Here is a 19577-nt window from a genome sequence, read left to right on the forward strand (position 1 = left end):
GATTCATCATTAAAACTCAATAACGATGTCATTGACAAAATTATAGTTTGATCCCTCCTTTACATATAATGAGAAATTTGTGGCACTGTTAAAGGCACCAAATAGCACCACTTAAGTACATAAAACAATAACACATGTCATATGTTATTTTACTATTAAATTAGAATTCTTACATGATGGGTATTTTTTATCCATAATTAGAATCCTCATCAAATTAAATCTTTCTAAAATTAGAAAGATCTAATTACAACCAAATATCTGCTAATCTTAATCAAATCATAATTATTCATAACTAAATAAATAAAATAATCATATTTTTAATTCTCTTTAATTATCCATAATCAAAAAAATATGATAACCAAAATTTTAATTCTCTTCTCTTTTACATATAAAGGAGGGATTAATGATTTACTATTAGCCGTACATTTTAAAAAATTGTCACATGGATCTCCTATCAATTTTTTAAAAGATAAACTTCACTGAACCTTCAATAAGCCTACAAATTTTCTAAAACCCCCAATAAGTTTCAAAATTTTAGAAAATCATCAAAAAAATTTAATTTTTTTCACTTAACCCCATAAGGGCATTACACCATAATTTCACACTTACGAACATTATCCCTCATTGTGAATATATACCTCTCAAATCATTCCTATTTGCATATTAACTAATAAAATTACAAATAACTACTAAAATACGAAAAGAATTAAAAAAAGCCCTTTGATAAAATATGAAACTTCAAACAACCCCTTGAAAAGTTTGAAAATCATAGAAACAACTTTAAATTTAAAAATTATAGAGAACTCTTTGAAAAATCTAAAAATTACAAACCATCCTCTTTAAATTCTAAAAATTATAGACAATCCTCTAAAAACCCTAAGAACTATAAATATATCTCTTAAAAATATAAACATTACAAACAACACCTTGAAAAATCTAAATTGCAAAAATACCTCTAAAATATCTAAAAATTGCAAGAAGAGCCTAAAAATAAAATAAAAAAACAAAGAACTACCAAAATATTAAATATAGAAATAATTCCTCCAGAAAAAAACTACAAACAACCCCCTTTAAAATCTTAAAATTAGAGACAACTTTGAGTGCAGGTGGGTTCCAAAATATATGAAGGGAAATTTTGGGCTTAGAGTCAATATACCAAAAAATATATATGATCATTGGTGTAGCTATGAATAGTGCATAAAAAATGCTACAGACACACCTCCGGCCACACCACTGTTGGAAATTTATCAAATAAATAAAGATTATAGCATGAATTTAAACCCGGAAATTAAATAAAGAATACATCAAAGATAGATAATATAAATTAGAGAAACAGGCCTGACGGGAGCAGTCGTGTAAACACTGCCCTAGAAGATTGAGGACCCGCCTATCGCCCTGGCGCAGATGATCCCTTCTCCCCTAGCGGTAAAAACCCCCAGAAACGGCCCGGCCTCTGCACTCGGGCGAGAGTGCAGAGCTTCAGCTCAGATGAAGAAGTTGCCCATAAAGTAAAACTAAAGTATAGATGAAAATGATATGTAGAGGAGAAAAGAAAACAAGATAAGTTTTCCACATTTTTCTTCATGTTTCTTGAGCTCAACATATGTTGTTTATATAGGGGTTGAAAAGAGCCGTTACAAAATCCCTCAATAAATTTCGTAACGTTCGTCATAATGTATAGTCATTATGCCCATTTTAATTACAAATTAAAACACATTAAAACATATTTTAATTGCATATTTTAATTACAAAAATTTATTAGAATTCATTAAGGCAAAATTGCCTTTTCTTTAAAAATATCCAACACAAACTCCATATTTAGCCAATGCCACTTAACCTTACCTCTACAAATATTTCTGTTTTTCTGTTGATCAACGCTAAATAGTTGCTAATATTAGAGAAACATAGAAATACAGTTTTTCCTTTCTAATAAAGGCGTATATTCGGTTAACAGATCTCTCAACAGCTATCTCGATAACTGGACAACCGATTCCTTTCATCTTAATCTTCAATATAAATTCTAATCCTCTCATTCTTTCTTTTTCAATTCCATATCAAATTTATTCCAGCTTTCTTCTTCTTTTGTTGAGCAGAAGCTAGCAGTCTTCGTGCTCAAATGGCTCAAGCCTCAGAGATGAACAATAGCGTGTTGAATTCGACAACTCCTAGTGTAGAGCTAGAGTGTTTCTCCCCTTATATGATCATCACCAATGGAATATGGCTTGACGACGATCCTCTAAGATACTCTCTCCCTCTTTTCCTTATCCAACTCCTTATAATAACGCTGACCAGTCGCACTCTTAATGCTATCTTGAAACCCTTTGGCCAGCCTATGGTCCTCGCTGAGATCCTAGTATGTTGATGCAAACAAGTATCATATTTTTCTTATTTCAATATTAAATTTTGATAGATGATGATTTTTGACATTTACAAATGCAGGCAGGGATGCTGCTGGGACCATCTTTTGTGGGAAAATTCTTTCAAGGATTTCAGGCTCATTTCTTTCCACCAAGAAGCATCAGCATACTGTCGTCGATGGGTAACTGTGGCCTACTTTGCTTTGTGTTCATGGTTGGAGTTGAGATGGACATAAATGTGCTAAGGCAAATGAAGAAGAAAGTAATGGCTATCGGAGCGATTAGCATTGTGCTTCCTTTTGCGATCACCTTGACTGCTGCCTACCTCTTTCGCGGCTATTTCCTTGAAGAAAAAAAGAACAATGCCTTTTATGTCTATCTCGCTCTGGCTCTATCAATCACTACATTTCCTGTGCTCGCTCGAGTCCTTAGAGATCTCAAGCTTCTGAACACAGAGGTCGGTCGAGTTTCCATATTGTCCTCTGTCGTCAACGATCTGTTCTCTTGGGTGTTGCTTGCCCTTGTCGCTGTACTCTCAGGAACTATGAGAGCCGATAAAGGGATGGACGGCCTACCATTCCTCTACATCTTGCTGTCGAGCCTGGGCTTCTTTATCATCTGCGTTGTCTTGGTGCGACCGGTATTAAAATGGCTCGTGGACAGGACGATAATTTCGGTCCTCTTATTCCAACCAAAAACTCCTAAAGTGAAAATATTAAAGTTTTACCCGGGTAGTTAGCCAGGTAAGGATAGTAATAGAGGTTGATCAAAGATCAATTAAGTACCTCGTTCCTTGCAGAGCGCGTTACGCAACCCTTAAACCTTGCCTTAGACACCAACTAATCCAAGAAAACTTGAATCGGTTCACTCAATGAGTTTTTGTTCCTTAACAGTATATAGAAACTTTAAATTATTTCCTGTAATCATTTAAAATGCCTAGCAATTATACTGCAAACATATGTTGGATAAGGCCGAGGAGGGGTTTACCTATTGATGTTCGAACCTCATGATTTTCATGTCTTGAGAGTAAAACTCATCTGCTGCAGACAGCTGCCACTTAAGTTGCTGAACAAATCTGCATTCACTTTTACCACCTTCTGTACTAAGCTTATTAGATGCATAAATACTCCAAAGTATGGAATTATTAATAGAAGAAGGTACCATATTGATAGGTTAAAGAAATGAAAGCATTAAACCATGAACAAATCCAGATATTTCAAAGCATCTATGCATCCAGAGTTTGTTCTCTTTATTCTTGTCAAAACCATGCATATGAAATTTTCAAGAATAAAAATGTGAATTGCTGCAATGTAAAATAAACAATTTACACATTCACATAAATTATGCAAAATGTCGAACAGGACTTACACTTTTACTCTTTATGAATGGCATTGTAATTTGCTACAGTTTTTTAATTATTATTATTTTTTATAAAAAAAATAATATCCAAAACTGTTTACATGAACAGTAACCTTTTTTAAATAAAATAAACAGTAACGTCATTTTTTTTAAGAATGAACAGTAACGACATTTTTATAAATGAGCATTAACATTCTTAAAAATAAATAAATAGTAACGTTTTTTTAATGAACAGTAACATTCATTAAAATGAATGAACAGTAAAATTTTTTTTAAAACATTAAAAACTGTTTTAAATGAACAGTAATGTTTTTAAATAAAATTAAAATCTGTTTTTTTTATGAACAGTAAATTTTTTTTTAAAATTTTTTTAAAACAAAAGGTTAATTAATAGATAAGCAATTTAGCAGCAATAAATTTTTTTTAAATTCGGATGAACAGTAACCATCTCGAATGAACAGTAACTTTAAAGATTATTTTTCCGGATTTAAATCAAAAGCTATAAACATCTCAATCTTCTAGATTGTTGGAAATTTATCAAATAAATAAAGATTATAGCATGAATTTAAACCCGGAAATTAAATAAAGAATACATCAAAGATAGATAATATAAATTAGAGAAACAGGCCTGACGGGAGCAGTCGTGTAAACACTGCCCTAGAAGATTGAGGCCCCGCCTATCGCCCTGGCGCAGATGATCCCTTCTCCCCTAGCGGTAAAAACCCCCGGAAACGGCCCGGCCTCTGCACTCGGGCGAGAGTGCAGAGCTTCAGCTCAGATGAAGAAGCTGCCCATAAAGTAAAACTAAAGTATAGATGAAAATGATATGTAGAGGAGAAAAGAAAACAAGATAAGTTTTCCACATTTTTCTTCATGTTTCTTGAGCTCAACATATGTTGTTTATATAGGGGTTGAAAAGAGCCGTTACAAAATCCCTCAATAAATTTCGTAACGTTCGTCATAATGTATAGTCATTATGCCCATTTTAATTACAAATTAAAACACATTAAAACATATTTTAATTACAAAAATTTATTAGAATTCATTAAGGCAAAATTGTCTTTTCTTTAAAAATATCCAACAACCACCAGCCACACCCCTCACCTGCTACAGTGCAGGGGGGCCCACTTGAAATTTTTTAAAAAAAATTCAAGTGGGGCCCCCTGCACTGTAGCAGGTGGTGTGGCCGGAGGTGTGCCCGTAGCATCACTCACACCTCCGTAGCATCACTCATAGTGCATAGCTACAGTACTAACCCCAATTGTTTTAGTAAGTAGATAAAAGTGTTTGGTTTGAAGCAATTACCTTCTTGCTTTGAACTCTTCAGCCGGTCAGCGTTGGCCCTGTGGGTGGTAGGGAATGCAGAGGTGGAGATGCAGTCTTTTTTTTTTCCTTTTTTTTTTTTTGAGGAAATATAGTTTACACTCTACACTTTGGTTTCCCCGCGGTCTCTCCACTCTCTTCCTACAGTGAACTTGTTGACGCTCTAAGCTTGAAGAGGACCTCGATGGGAATGGAGGAGGCAAGAGAGATCCAACTCAAGTCCACATTGTGCTTATCACTCTTATTCTCACCACTTTCGGGTTCGCCATTAATTGCTACAGGGCGCCGAAGGAGCAATATAAGCCATTTTCTTGGATTTTCTTTTCTTTGAGTAAAAGAGTGTTGATTTTTGGATTACCCGTATGGAAATTTAGGAGTGATAATAGTGCTTGAAGTGTGATTAAATGTGGAATAAATTAAGAAGAATTATGCCTTGCTCGTTCATTTTGTTGTTGGTTTTTAGTTGGGGAAGCTTTTTGATGGTACTGTGATTTATCAGCAGTTAGACCATTATATCAATACAATCACTAATTTTGTAATCTATATTGAAATGCTTGTCTTTCTCCATATTGATTTTTTTTATAAAGAACTCTATAGAATTAATACTATTTTCTATTGCATTATAATTGCATTTAGATCCTCCTTATCGCCATCTCAACGACTCAACAATGGAGAATGCTTCTTCCTCATCATAACCATTCATAATATGATAATATCTAGAACGTTGTGATTATAATTACAAACATAATCAGCGTCTCATTCTTCATGCCTTTGAATTTTTATCTTGCTTTTTGTTCAAGATAAACTAATGACAGCAAATTAAACGATGGATGGCTATGATTAATAAAGTAATCAGCCAGGAATGATATGACAAATGAGAGAGAAATTCTTTGAAAAACGATAAATTTAGATTTCACAACAAAATGCAATTCCAATATGCTAGATAAAAAAAGACTTGATCACTACAAGAAAATCGACGCTGTCAAACAAAACAGACACTAAAACTTCCTTTCTTTTGCTAACTATGTAAGCTCTAAAAACTCCCCATGTCAACACCACGAAATCCCTGGTCTCTTAGCCAGCACGTGCACCGGGCGGCCCGAGCCCCAGCTCAAGATCGAGCCTGACCTCATCCTCAGCCTCAGTCACATTTGAACCCTCCAGTTCGACCGAACCCAAACCAGAACCAGAACCAGTTTGGCTCACAGACCGCCTGAACCGGGCCCGGTTCTTGACGACCTTGCTGGGCCCCGCAGGGGGCCCCGGCTCTCTGGGCACGTGGCGGATATCGTAGGTCCGGAAGTTGGGGTTGGTGGTGATTGGCGAACCTTTGAGCACGGACTCGACCGCCGCCTCGCAGACGTGCCAGTTGCCGGAGGACAGTAGACCGACGGAACCTTGGATCGGGTTCACGATCCGACCACAAGCTTCGTACATTAGCGACCGGAAAATTGCTGGAAAAAAAAAAGAAATAAATCATATAGTCACAAATATTAAACTATGAATGAACGGGTCAGGACTACTTCGATATGCATTATCAAAGATGTTTTTTTCCTTAATTAAGAAAATAGTATTAGGATTTAGATCCTCTCCGATTAGTTAGTTGAAGAGGGTCTGATTACTTCGATATGCATCATTTATATCATTTTAAGAGATGAGATTATTTCATTTTAAGAGATGAGATTATGCGATATATATATCACTTTTAATATTATAATAGCGGTTTTCGCAACAGCGGTTTTCAGGGAAATGTGGTTTTTCACAGCAATAATGGAAATCTTACATTTGCATAATTTTATTATTTAAAATTGAAATATACGATAAAGATGGGAGTAATTGAATTATCTTCCATTACCATCTAATTGGAGTGGACCCCAATCCATAATATCATGACGAAGTTACATACTTATGATTATTAAGACTTAATGAGGCACATTGTTTAAAGTTAATTCAAAAAAAAAAAATTAAACAGAAACTAACTAATAAGAACTAATTTCGATCGAGTGTTAACACACACACACACACCCCCCCCTAAGGACTGGCCTGGGCGGAGTTGTCCAGGGCAAGTGATAATGAGATTCATAATTATCACATTTTTATTTTCTCATGAAAATCACATTTTCATGACAAAAGCGATAGATGGTGTCAATAATTTTTCTTTTCTTAGTAAAGATGATAATCAACATAATAAAGGATATAATCACAAATTTTAAATAACAAGAAGAAGAAGAAGAAGAAGAAGAAGAAGAAGGATTTGGTGGATATTAGCCATTTTTTGAGTTTGTTACAAGATTTATTGTTAGTCTAAGTGCAGACCCAAAGCTGAAGCCGAAGTTGGAATCGAGAAGATGAAGCAAAACGAAGGAAACAGGAAAACTGCAGTGCGATCGACCGCGATGCTCTCGGTGGTCGACCAACGTGCACGCGACTGAGAAAAGTCTCTGGACTTTTCGTGATCGACCGCGATGGGTTCTGCGGTCGGCCGTATATACCCTGTAGGCGTTTTAGGTTTCTGTCATTTATCCAGTTGACCGCGACTGGTTCGGCGGTCGACCGCGAGTCGAGCTGACAGTTTCCTAATCTATTTTATGATTCTTTTTGGACTGTATAGTATATATATATATATATGATATAAGTATATATATATATATATATATATATATATATATATATTATATAATTATAATATAGATACATATGTATAGCTATTTATTATATATGTATATATATATATAATTATATATATATTATGATATATGTATTATATATACTATATATATGATATATACTTATATCTATATATAGTATATTAGATGTATATATATATTATATATATATATATATTACTATAATATTATATATAATAGATATATATATAATATAATATATATATATATTATATAGAGAGAGAGAGAGGAGAGAGAGAGAGCGAGAGAGGAAACTATGTCAACTTAGTGGACGTTCCACTAATTTTCTTAAGTCGATTGATGATCACTTGATGTAGAGAACTTACTTGTGGATGACTCCGTTCCCTATGAACTTGATACAATATTAAAACCCACACACCAAATTTTGGGTGGTGAACCGTCATGGTTTGACCTTGCATTCCACTCAGATCAATTTAACGGTTTCGAATGAATAGAACTTTTACATGGTCGACGGGAGGGTCAAACATGACGGATTCCCCAAATTTGGTGTGTTTCGGGTCTGGTTTTTTGAGAATATGCTTTAGCATCAAGTTCAACGCGAGCGGAATTATCCACATGTAGCTCAAATCAAAGTTGATCATCAATGACTATTGAAATGAGTGGAACGTCCACTTAAGTTGACACAAGTTTTTTCCTCTCTCTCTCTCTCTCTCTCTCTCTCTCTCTCTTCTTCTTATGATATATACTATATTAGTGATGTACTACTATATAGTATATATGACTCATATATATAGTTAATATATATAATTATATTCTTTGCCTCGATATATATATATATATATATATATATATGTTTTCTAGGGCTAAGGAGAACGTGAATAACCATCAGAAAGAGAGAAAAAGAGCGAGAATCTCAGAGAGATTAATCGCTTGTTTGAGTGCTTGTATTCCTTCTTCAATTAATCAAAAAGATAGTGTGGTGTGGCTCCCAATGACGTAGGCACATTGTTGAACCTCGTTAAATTGACGTGTTCTCTCTTGTTCTTATTTTTGTAAGTTTTTATCTTTGATTTGTGGTGAATTTCTTTCTTGCTCAACTTTCTAACAAGGTCTGAAACGGCAAGGGTTCGATTTAATTGTTTTGAATCCCCAACAACTGGTATGCCTTGCTTGTGTGTTCATAACTCAAAATAGGTATCAGAGCTTTGTTCAGCAATTTTTTGAGAACGTCATGGCAGAGGAAATCAAATCTAAGATTGAGAAGTTTGACGGTTCAGACTTCGCCGACTGGAAGTCGCATATGGAGGACTATCTATACTAGAAGGACTTGTATTGCCCGTTGATGGGCAAGGATAAGGGACAGAAAAAAGATGAGTCAGATGATGATTAGAAGATACTGGATAGGGAGGCTCTAGGGAAAATCCGGTTGTCACTCACCAAGATAGTAGCCCACAATATCTTGAAGGATAAGACGATGGTAGGGCTTATGGAAGTGCTCGTGAAGATGTACGAGCAACCGTCTACATCAAACAAGGTACATCTGGTCAAAACTCTTTTCAACCTCAAGATGACAAAAGGACGGTCCTTCACAATGCACCTCAGTGAGTTCAACACGATTGTTAAATAGCTTATCTCCGTAGACATCACGTTCGATGACGAAGTGCAGGCCCTTTTATTACTATCGCAGTTGTCGGATAGTTGGGCAGGCTGTGTGACGGCAATCAGCAATTTGACGGGGAAGGAAAAGTTGAAGCTGAGTAAGGTGGCCAGTATGATTCTATCCGAGGAGGTTAGAAGAAATGTGTCTGAATCAGAAGGTTCAGGTTTAGCCCTAAACTTCGACCAGAGAGGCAGAAACTAGAAGAAAGGGAACCAGAATAGGAATCGGTCGAAGTCAGTGAAGAAGAGGTCAAACTCGAATGTTAGGCCTATCAAAGAAAAGTATTGGAATTATGGCCAGGAGGGCCATATGTCTTTAGTCTGCAAGAGTCCAAAGAAGGATGTTGGTGAGCAGGAGGCTCATATCATGCAGGATGTTTTGATCCTTGCCTTGAACAACGATTCGGATTCTTAGATCATCGACTCAGGAGCCTCTTTCCACGCCACTGTTAATAAGAAGCTTCTTCAGAATTATGTAGCAGGGGACTTTGGAAAAGTGTATTTGGGGGACAATGAGCCCTGTAATATTGTTGGAAAGGGCGATGTGCAAATTCAGACGAAGGGCTCCAAGTGGAACTTGAAGAACGTGAGATACGTACCGAAGCTGAAGAGGAATCTTGTTTTGATGAGAAAGCTTGGAGCAGAAGGCTATAGTTTGACATTCACAGGGGATTCATGGAGAATCTCTAATGGTATGATGGTAGTTGCCCGAGGCAATAAATTAGGGATTATCTACCTCACCTCACATGCAAGTGACACCCTCGCAATTACAGCTAGCAAGGAGAGCACAGATCTGTGGCACAGCAGACTAGGGCACATGAGCGAGAAGGGGATGAAGATCTTACATTCACAGGAAAAACTAATCGGGATCAATTTCGTGGAAGTCGCGGTTTGTGAAGACTGCATCTTTGGGAAGCAGAAGAGGGTTAGTTTCCAGAATGGTGGAAGGTCACCTAAGACTTAGAAGCTAGAGTTAATTCATATAGATGTATCGGGTCTAACCAGTATGTCTTCTTTTGGCAGTTCGAGATACTATGTCATCTTTATCAACGATCACTCGAGAAAGGTGTGGGTTTGTTTCATGAAGCACAAGTCATAGGTGTTCGGACTCTTCAAGAAGTGGAAGGTCATGGTGGAGAACAAGACAAATCTAAAGGTGAAGTGTCTGAGATCAGACAATAATGGAGAATACGAGCTGGAGGAGTTCAAGAGGTTCTGTGCTACGAATGAAATTCGCTTAGAGAAGACTATCCCAGGGACGCCGCAGCAGAATAACATTATGGAGAGGATGAACAGGACCTTGACAGAGCGTGCCAAGAGTATGTGATTACATGCAGGATCTGCCTAAGACATTTGGGCGGATACGGTGCATACGACAGCTTACCTTATTAATCATGGGCCATCAGTTCTATTAGATTTTGGGATTCCAGAGGAGGTTTGGAGTAGAAAGAAGATAAATCTCTCATACTTACGGGTATTTGGTTGCATGGCTTATGTTCATATCAGCGACCATGACAGGGATAAACTAGAGGCTAAGTCACAGAAGTGCACATTCTTTAGATACGGTATTGACGAGTTCAGGTATCGTCTTTGGGATGAGAAGAACAGGAAGATCATCGGGAGCCAAGACGTCATATTCAATGAGGAGATGATGTACAATGATAGGATAAATGCTAAGGATAGCCAAAGCAGTAGGAGCAACACTTTGGAGGCAGGTGGATATGAGTACATGGATTTAGAAGAACTTCCAGATAGGGGTGATGATGTTTGTTCTGACCGAAGAACGGAGGAGGCTCCAGGTGCAGAAGCAACTACCTAGGGCATGGAGCTTAGGAGGTCATCCAGGGTGCCCAAACCGAATCCTAGATATCTTTTATCTCTTGATTACTTAGTGTTAACAGATAGCGGTGAACCGAAGTGCTATGAGGAGGCTATACAAGTGAGTAAATCTCAGCAGTGAGAGCATGCAATGCAAGAGGAGATGGATTTTCTTTATTCACTAATGAGATATGAGAATTAGCCCAGCTACCTGCACAGAAAAAGCCTTGCATAACAAATGTGTCTACCGGGTCAAGCAAGAGAGTGATGGAAGCAAGAGGTTTAAGGCCAGATTAGTCGTAAAGGGGTTCCAACAGTGGGAATGAGTGGACTACACGGAGATATTTTTCCATGTTGTAAAGCTCACAACCATCAGGGTGTTGTTGAACTTGATAGCTGCAGAAGACCTCTTCCTTGAGCAGTTAGATGTGAAGATTGTCTTTCTTCATAGTAACTTGGATGAAGAAATCTACATGAAGCAACATGTTGTCTTCATTAAAGAAGGAAAGGAAGAGATGGTGTGTAAGCTCAAGAAGAGCTTATATGGTTTAAAACAGGCTCCGAGACAGTGGTACAAGAAGTTTGATAACTTCATGCAAAATAATGGCTACAGAAGATGCAATTCGGATCATTGCTGCTATTTCAAGAGGTTCGAGTCCAACTTTATTATATTGTTATTATATGTTGATGATATGTTAGTAGCAGGACCGTATTTAGAGGAGATAAATAGTTTGAAAAAGCAGCTAGTAAAGGAGTTTACAATGAAGGATTTGGGTACAGCATAATAGATTCTAGGGTTGTGAATCAGTAGGGATGAAGCTGGATGGATGTTGAGGTTGAACCAAGCTGAATATATCGAGAAGGTACTTCAAAGGTTTAATATGCAGAATGCTAAGGTTGTTAGCACACCCCTTGGAAGCCAGTTTAAGTAATCTAAGGAGCAATCGTATAAGACAGATGTAGAAAGAGAGCATATGAGTAGGGTACCATATTTTTCGGCCATTGGGAGTCTCATGTACGCGATGGTTTACACGAGGCTGAACATTGCCTATGCAGTAGGAGTTGTGAGCAGGTTTGTAAGCAATCCAGGGAAGCAGCATTGGAAGACCGTGAAGTGGATATTGCGGTACTTAAGAGCGACAACAAAACAAGCCACTATGTTTCAGGAGGAAGGAGCTGGTGCTGTAGGGATACGTGGATGCGTACTTCGTCGATGATCATGATACGAGGCGAAGCATCACAGGGTATGTTTATACCTTAGCATCGATAGCAGTGAGCTAAGTCTCACATCTACAGAAAATTGTGACTTTATCTACAACCGAGGCTGAGTATGTCGTGATGACTAAAACAAGCAAGGAGATGATCTGGTTGAACGGGTGCTTGGAAGAGTTGGATCTGAAGCTATAGAGAGGAGTTCTTTATTGTGATATCCAGAGTGCTATACATCTTTCTAAGAATCCAGTTTATCATGCCAGAATGAAGTACATCGATGTACAATACCATTTTATACGCTTGCTGATTGAAGATGGAAAGGTACACTTAATGAAGATTTTGGGGAGTCAAATTCCGACGGAGATGTTGACGAAGACAGTCGCCATTGAGAAACTAGAGTTATGCATAAATTCAGTTGGCCTTCACGAGTTAAAGATGTTGGCGGAGCCACACTAGGAGGATCGGTGAGATCGCTGGGATGTTGATGATTGAAGAAAGGATTTTATGGGAAGGAGAAGATACTTGCAAAGAAGGGAAGAGTTTGGGTGAACTTGCTGATAACGCTTTGATCTCCAAGTGGGAGATTGTTAGTCTAAGTGTAGACCCAAAGCTAAAGCTAAAGCTGGAATAAAGAAAATGAAGCAAAACGAAGGAAACAGAAAAACTGTAGTGCAGTCGACCGCGATGCTCTCGGCGGTCGACCGCGAACGTGCACGTGACTAAGAAAAGTCTATGGACTTTTCACGGTCGACCGCGATGGGTTCTGCGATCGATCGTATATACCCTGTAGGCATTTTAGATTTCTGTCATTTATTCGGTTGACCGCGACTAGTTCGACGGTCGACCGCGAGTCGACCTGGCAGTTTCCTAATCTATTTTGAATTCTATTTGGGATAGGATTCATATATATATCTATATGTTTTCTAGGGCTAAGGAGAATGTGAAAAACCATCAGAAAGAGAGAAAAAGAGTGAGAATCTTAGGGAGATTAATCCATTGTTTGAGTGCTTGTATTCCTTCTTCAATTAATCAAAAATATTATGTGATGTGGCTCCCGAGGACGTAGGCACGTTGCCGAACCTTGTTAAATTCGTGTGTTCTCTCTTGTTCTTATTTCTGCAAGTTTTTATCTTTGATTTGTGGTGAATTTCTTTTTTGCTCAACTTTCTAACAAGGTCTGGAAGGGCAAGGGTTCGATTTGATTATTTTGAATCCCTAACATTTATCACATCTTTATGATGAGTATCTTAAATGATGACAATAGTTTCTCATTTTTCCTTATATACATACATACAAGATGACTACATTTCCCTTTTTAATTAAATTCACGAATGGAAAGTTATCACTTTACAAGAACCAACAAAAACAACCTGATTGATATCATTCTAATTATTGAGAATTAAATAGGTAGTTATTATGAAGTAAACTCGAAATTAAGAGGGTGTTTGGCAACTCTCCCACTATCTAAGTTAGCGGAGCTAACCCGGTTAAAAGGTTGAATTGTAATTTGGGTAAAATTGGGCCAACTCCAAATTTAGTTTTCTTAGTTCAACTTTAGGCTCTTATCTAGGTTAGGAATGAACAATCCTCTCTAAATGGTTAATAACTAACCTAGTTAACTCCTTAACCAAGTGATCAGCAGGGAGTAGCCAAACACACCCTACGAAATAAAAACTAACCAGGACGAAGCTGTTCAGGAGCAGAAGTGATGAGACTCATGAGCCCAGCCCTGCCATAGCCATAGAATTTAGCCAAAAACAACGTCGCATTCGCTTGTTCCTCCGGATTCCTCAACCACCGTAGGCATGGTCGAATGCTGCAGCTCTCACTGCATCCCTTCCTCAAAATCCTACAGCCATTGCAACTCATCCTCATTCTTAAATTGCAAGAGGAACCAAAACTGGAATGGAAAGAAAAGAGAGCTCGCCTCAGTGTTTATATAGCCTGGAGATGCGAGCCAAAAGTATGCATGTTAGTCTTTTACTAAAATGACACCACATCAACACAAAAGATATGCTGGAAGATGAGAAAAGAGGGGACTACTTGGAAATTTTACATGCGCACGCGTACGGACAAGAGAGGAGTAATGATGCAGATGGACGCGTGCGGGGAGCGTGCAACCACATCTTATGGTAAAAGACAAGTGCTGGGTGAACCTGCCCCCTCGAGGAGAGTTACCCTTGGCTCCCCAATTTGTGGAAAATTTTTTTAGGGACTCTAAGAGTACTACACCACACCAATAGAAAAAGATCATGCGGGCAGAACCCACTTTCAAATATAAGCAGTGATGAATTTGTTTGTGGGATTAGAGCACGTGAGAATGAGTTACTTCGGATAAGTGTGTGGTTTCTAGCTTTTATTTTGTTTTTTCCTTTACCTCATTACTATGGGCGCCCAACGGAACAAATCCAACAACTTTAAAAATAAATTTGGAATTATACTCGCCATGAGCCAGATGTCATACGAAAATATTTCTTGTTTTGTCCACCCAACACCCTTCCATCTTTCCCAAAACCGATAAGAGTGCACCATGAAGAATTAGATTTTATCGGAGCGCTCTTAATCTTTATTTTTCTTCTCCCCCTCCTCTCTCGAACTAATTAATAATGTACGTAGATAGAAAATTAAATACAACTGTCAAATTTAACAAGTCATTCAAATTCTTTATTCGGTATTCAATTCGATTCAACTTTCTGCTTTTAACATACCATATCCTACATTGGGTTGGCACAAAACATGATTGATGATAGTTAAAACATTTCGTTATTATGACTATTCACAAATTTTATCATTAATCATGACTTATGTGATCAAACTTTCATTTTTAAAGAAGAAATGAAGAATCTTAGTTAGAAAGTAAGACTCTTCATGGCTATAAACTAATTGGATTGTAAGTATCATACATGAATGCTATCATTTCAATTAAAATCAAGAAAAAGAATTCTTTCCCTCCTCGTTATATCTTTGGCCATAGATTGTCCATCTCTCCAAACAGCCTACTAAAAAATAAAAAACAAACTCTAAATTTGTAAATTTATTGGATCTGACTACATAATTTCTGAATAATTACATGGTCGATCACGTCACCTCTCTCTCTTTCTTAATCCTTTTTTTTTCTATATCTTAAATTTATTTAATCTACTTCCCTCTCTCCAAAAAGCCTCTCTCTGACCTACGTCACCCTCTCCCTCCTACAACCTCACCTTCTTTGATCCTGAACATAAAATTATATTCCTCAATCATCACCAAAACTCTATAGTTTTGTTGTACTAGTAGAAACTAACTTTAGAGTTCTTGTTATAGTAGTAAAGACTTTAAGATGATATTAAAACAACCCAGTTTCAAATCTCGCTAACCACAAAATTAATGCCAATATCAAGAAAATGATATCGTTGTGTGATCTAAGTTTCAGCCCCAAAAGGAATGATCAACCTATAGTTAATCATGATTTATGTGAACAAACTTTCCTTTTTAAAGAAGAAATGAAGAATCTTAGTTAGAAAGTAAGACTCTCCATGGTTATAAACTAATTGGATTGTAAGTGTCACACATGAATGCTATCATTTCAATTAAAATCAAGAAAAAAATTTCTTTCCCTCCTTGTTATATCTTTGTCCATAGATTGTCCATCTCTCCAAGCTACCTACTAAAATTTTACAAAAAAAAACTCTAAATTTGTAAATTTATTAGATCTAACTACATAATTTCTGAATAATTACATGGTCGATCGTGTCACTTCTCTTTCTCTTTCTTAGTCCTTCTTTTCTATATCTTAAATTTATTTAATCTACTTCCCTCTCTCCAAAAAGCATCTCTCTGACCTACGTCATCCTCTCCCTCCTACAACCTCACCTTCTATGATCCCGAGCATAAAATTATATTCCTTAATCATCACAAAAACTCTATAGTTTTGTTGTACTAGCAGAAACTAACTTTAGAGTTCTTGTTATAGTAGTAAAGACTTTAAGATAATATTAAAACAACCCAATTTCAAATCTCGCTAACCACAAAATTAATGCTAATATTAAGAAAATGATATCGTTGTGTGAATCCAAGTTTCAGCCCCAAAAAGAATGATCAACCTATAGTTAATCATGATTTATGTAAACAAACTTTCCTTTTTAAAGAAGAAATGAAGAATCTTAGTTAGAAAGTAAGACTCTCCATGGTTATAAACTAATTGGATTGTAAGTGTCACACATGAATGCTATCATTTCAATTAAAATCAAGAAAAAGATTTATTTCCCTCCTTGTTATATCTTTGGCCATAGATTGTCCATCTCTCCAAGCTGCCTACTAAAAAAAATAAAAAAAACTCTAAATTTGTAAATTTATTGGATCTGACTACATAATTTCTGAATAATTACATGGTCGATCATGTCACTTATCTTTCTCTTTCTTAGTCCTTCTTTTCTATATCTTAAATTTATTTAATCTACTTCACTCTCTCCAAAAAGCCTCTCTCTGACCTACATCACCCTCTCCCTCCTACAACCTCACCTTCTTCGACCCCGAACATAAAATTATATTCCTCAATCATCACCAAAACTATTGGACATAGAGTCACACCCACACGTCGTGGAAGCGATATAACTCGAGAGAAAGCACTGGATTTTGTTGTCACAAAAGCTCAAACCAACCTCTATATTCCCGTTTCACAAAGGAAACAAGAATATAAAGTAAAATAGCTTTAAAAAAATAAAATATACACTCTTCCTCTCATCAGTTCTAGGACTGACTTGTCAAGGGAACCTACAAGCAATAGCCAACACCCAGAAAAAAGTAAATACACGAGATTTACGTGGTTCAGCAAACTTACCTACGTCCACGGGAGGGATGAGGAGAGATTCCACTATGAGGAGAACACCAACGACTTGTACAATCCACAAGCTCGTCTCAAAGATAAAGCTATGATTTTTTTACCCAAAAGAAATTGACATCTCTCTTGTAAAATCTCTCCAAGCTCTCTCTTTTTCTCTCATCAAGATCTCACTTTTAGATCTGAAAAACTCTCTGTTTTCTCCTCTAAACAGCCGCCAAAAACCTCAGCAAAATCCTCTGTCTCTTTTTTCTCTCTTCACCTGCAGCCGACTAACCCTCTTTCGTTTTTTCCCATACACACAAAACTCTAGAAGGTCGGGTATTTATAGCATGGGGAAACACCGCTCTTTAACTATGGTAAAAAAAACCCGAACAGGCCCAACCGCAGACGAGCTTCTCGTGGGTGTGGCCCCCACGAGATTGGCCTTCGTGAGATTGTCTTGCTCCTGTTTTTCTCATGTGGGTATGCCCCCACGCATTCACAATTCTCCACCTCGTACATCATTTGATAAACCTTAAATTTTGGACGAACACCAGAAGAACACCACGAACATCACCAGAGAAATCTAAAAATACCAAACCAGGCCAAACCAGCTGTGCTACTATACCGCGGCTGCCTACGTACCCTCCACCAGGATCAAGCTAACCGTAGTTCAGTTATTGTTCTCCATATAGTCTCCACCTCACCCCATCACCGTCCCAAAGGGCAATGTCCTCTTAGGCAGTTCAACACGGGCAGATATAAAGCAAGTCCAAGCAATACTTAAACTTGCTATCCGTGACCACCTTGGTTAACATGTCTACAGGATTCTCATTCGTGTGCACCTTCATAAGAGAAATATCACCTTCTTCTATGACATCCCATACGAAATGATACCTGGATCGATATACTTGGTACGAGCATGATAAACTTGATTCTTCACCAAGTGAATCACACTTTGACTGTCGCACCACAAGTTCACGTTCTCTTGCTTAATCCCAGATTGTCTAGAAGACCCCATAACCATAATGCTTTCTTCACTCCCTCCGCCATGGTCATGTACTCGGCCTATGTAGTAAAAAGTGTCACTATAGCCTGTAACATCAATCGCCAACTAACTAGAGCCACATGTATCCTAAATACATAACTAGTAGTAGATCGCCGTCAATCTAGATCGCATGCATAATCTGAGTTCACAAACCCGTCAATCTGACATGTCTTTCCACCAAAACACAACCTCGTATCAACAGTACCCTTCAAGTACCTTAGGACCTACTTCATCACTTCCCAATGTGCCTTTCCCGGATTCGCCATGAATCTGCTAACCACACTGATCGCCTGTGAAATATCTGGGTGTGTACAAACCATAGCGTACATCAAACTACCAACTACACTAGCATAAGGAACACGCTCTATGTGTGCCTTCTCTTCCACTGTAGTGGGAGATTGTTTACCTAAAAGCATAAAGTGTGGAGCCAATGGCGTCACCACTGACTTAGCACTTTGCATCCTGAACCTTACGATAACCCGCTCTATGTAGTTTTTCTAACTCAAGAACAATCGTTGATTCACCCACTCTCTTCTAATCTCCATACACAGTATTTTCCTAGTAGCGCCCATGTCCTTTATCTCAAACTCTTTACCAAGTTGAGATTTTAGTCTATCTATCTCCACCCTACTCTTAGAAGCAATAAGCATATCATCCACATACAAAAAAATAGATATAATCACCTCCACGAAGCTTCCGAATATAAACACAATAATCATAATCACTTCAGGAAAATCCATGCTTCAGCATGAAGGAGTTAAATCTCTTGTACAACTGCCAAGGAGATTGCTTTAATCCATAGAGTGACTTCCTCAAGCGACACACATGATTTTCCTTATCTTCAACCTTGTAACCCTCAGGTTAATGCATGTAGGTCTCTTCATCCAAGTCTTTGTGCAAGAAGGTTGTCTTTATATCAAGTTGTTCCAGCTCAAGATCACTATGAGCAACAATACTCAATAGCACCTGAATAGAAGTGTGTTTCATCACCGGAGAAAATATCTCATTATAATCCACACCCTCTCTTTGTGCAAACCCTTTGGCTACTAGCCTCGCCTTGTACCTTTGTAAAACCCCAAAAATTTATATATTATGTAAAAATAATAATAAATATGTTATATAGTGAAATATAATATATTTTGATGTTTGAGTATGATAAGAATTGATTTGAGATTAATTCAATGTATATTTGTGAATATATGAGTACAAATGCACAAAACATACACGAAGAGAAATCTAGAAAAATGATCAGTTAAGAGTTTATATATTTTACACATCAATGTAGTTATAGAAAAACTCAAAAAGACCAAAGTTGTAGGTCTCTTCAACATCTTTTCAACAAATCTTAAATC

At 37.3% G+C, this 19577-nt stretch overlaps 2 protein-coding genes across 2 annotated transcripts; one reads left to right on the forward strand and one right to left on the reverse strand.

Annotated features, from left to right (window-relative positions):
- On the forward strand, nt 2010–3418 carry LOC109845788 (cation/H(+) antiporter 15-like). Its single transcript, XM_020415059.1, has 3 exons — nt 2010–2353; nt 2440–2988; nt 3404–3418. Exons 1-3 carry the CDS (start codon nt 2117–2119, stop codon nt 3416–3418), a joined length of 801 nt encoding a protein of 266 aa, XP_020270648.1. The 5' UTR covers nt 2010–2116.
- On the reverse strand, nt 6114–14251 carry LOC109845789 (LOB domain-containing protein 40-like). Its single transcript, XM_020415061.1, has 2 exons — nt 14056–14251; nt 6114–6493 (listed from the first exon to the last, which is right to left on the reverse strand). The coding sequence occupies exons 1-2, from the start codon at nt 14249–14251 to the stop codon at nt 6114–6116; spliced, it is 576 nt and encodes a 191-aa protein (XP_020270650.1).

Source organism: Asparagus officinalis, chromosome 6 (genome assembly GCF_001876935.1).
Source record: "Asparagus officinalis chromosome 6, Aspof.V1, whole genome shotgun sequence".
NCBI classification, from domain to species: domain Eukaryota; kingdom Viridiplantae; phylum Streptophyta; class Magnoliopsida; order Asparagales; family Asparagaceae; genus Asparagus; species Asparagus officinalis.

What these genes read in the sequence shown, in the direction of transcription:
- LOC109845788 (XM_020415059.1), top strand. Translation starts at nt 2,117, where the DNA reads ATGGCTCAAGCCTCAGAGATGAACAATAGCGTGTTGAATTCGACAACT. An exon ending in TGGTCCTCGCTGAGATCCTA is followed by an intron (nt 2,354 to 2,439) that starts GTATGTTGATGC and finishes TTACAAATGCAG; the next exon opens with GCAGGGATGCTGCTGGGACC.
- LOC109845789 (XM_020415061.1), bottom strand. Translation starts at nt 14,251, where the DNA reads ATGAGGATGAGTTGCAATGGCTGTAGGATTTTGAGGAAGGGATGCAGT. An exon ending in TCCTGAACAGCTTCGTCCTG is followed by an intron (nt 6,494 to 14,055) that starts GTTAGTTTTTAT and finishes TTTTTTTTCCAG; the next exon opens with CAATTTTCCGGTCGCTAATG.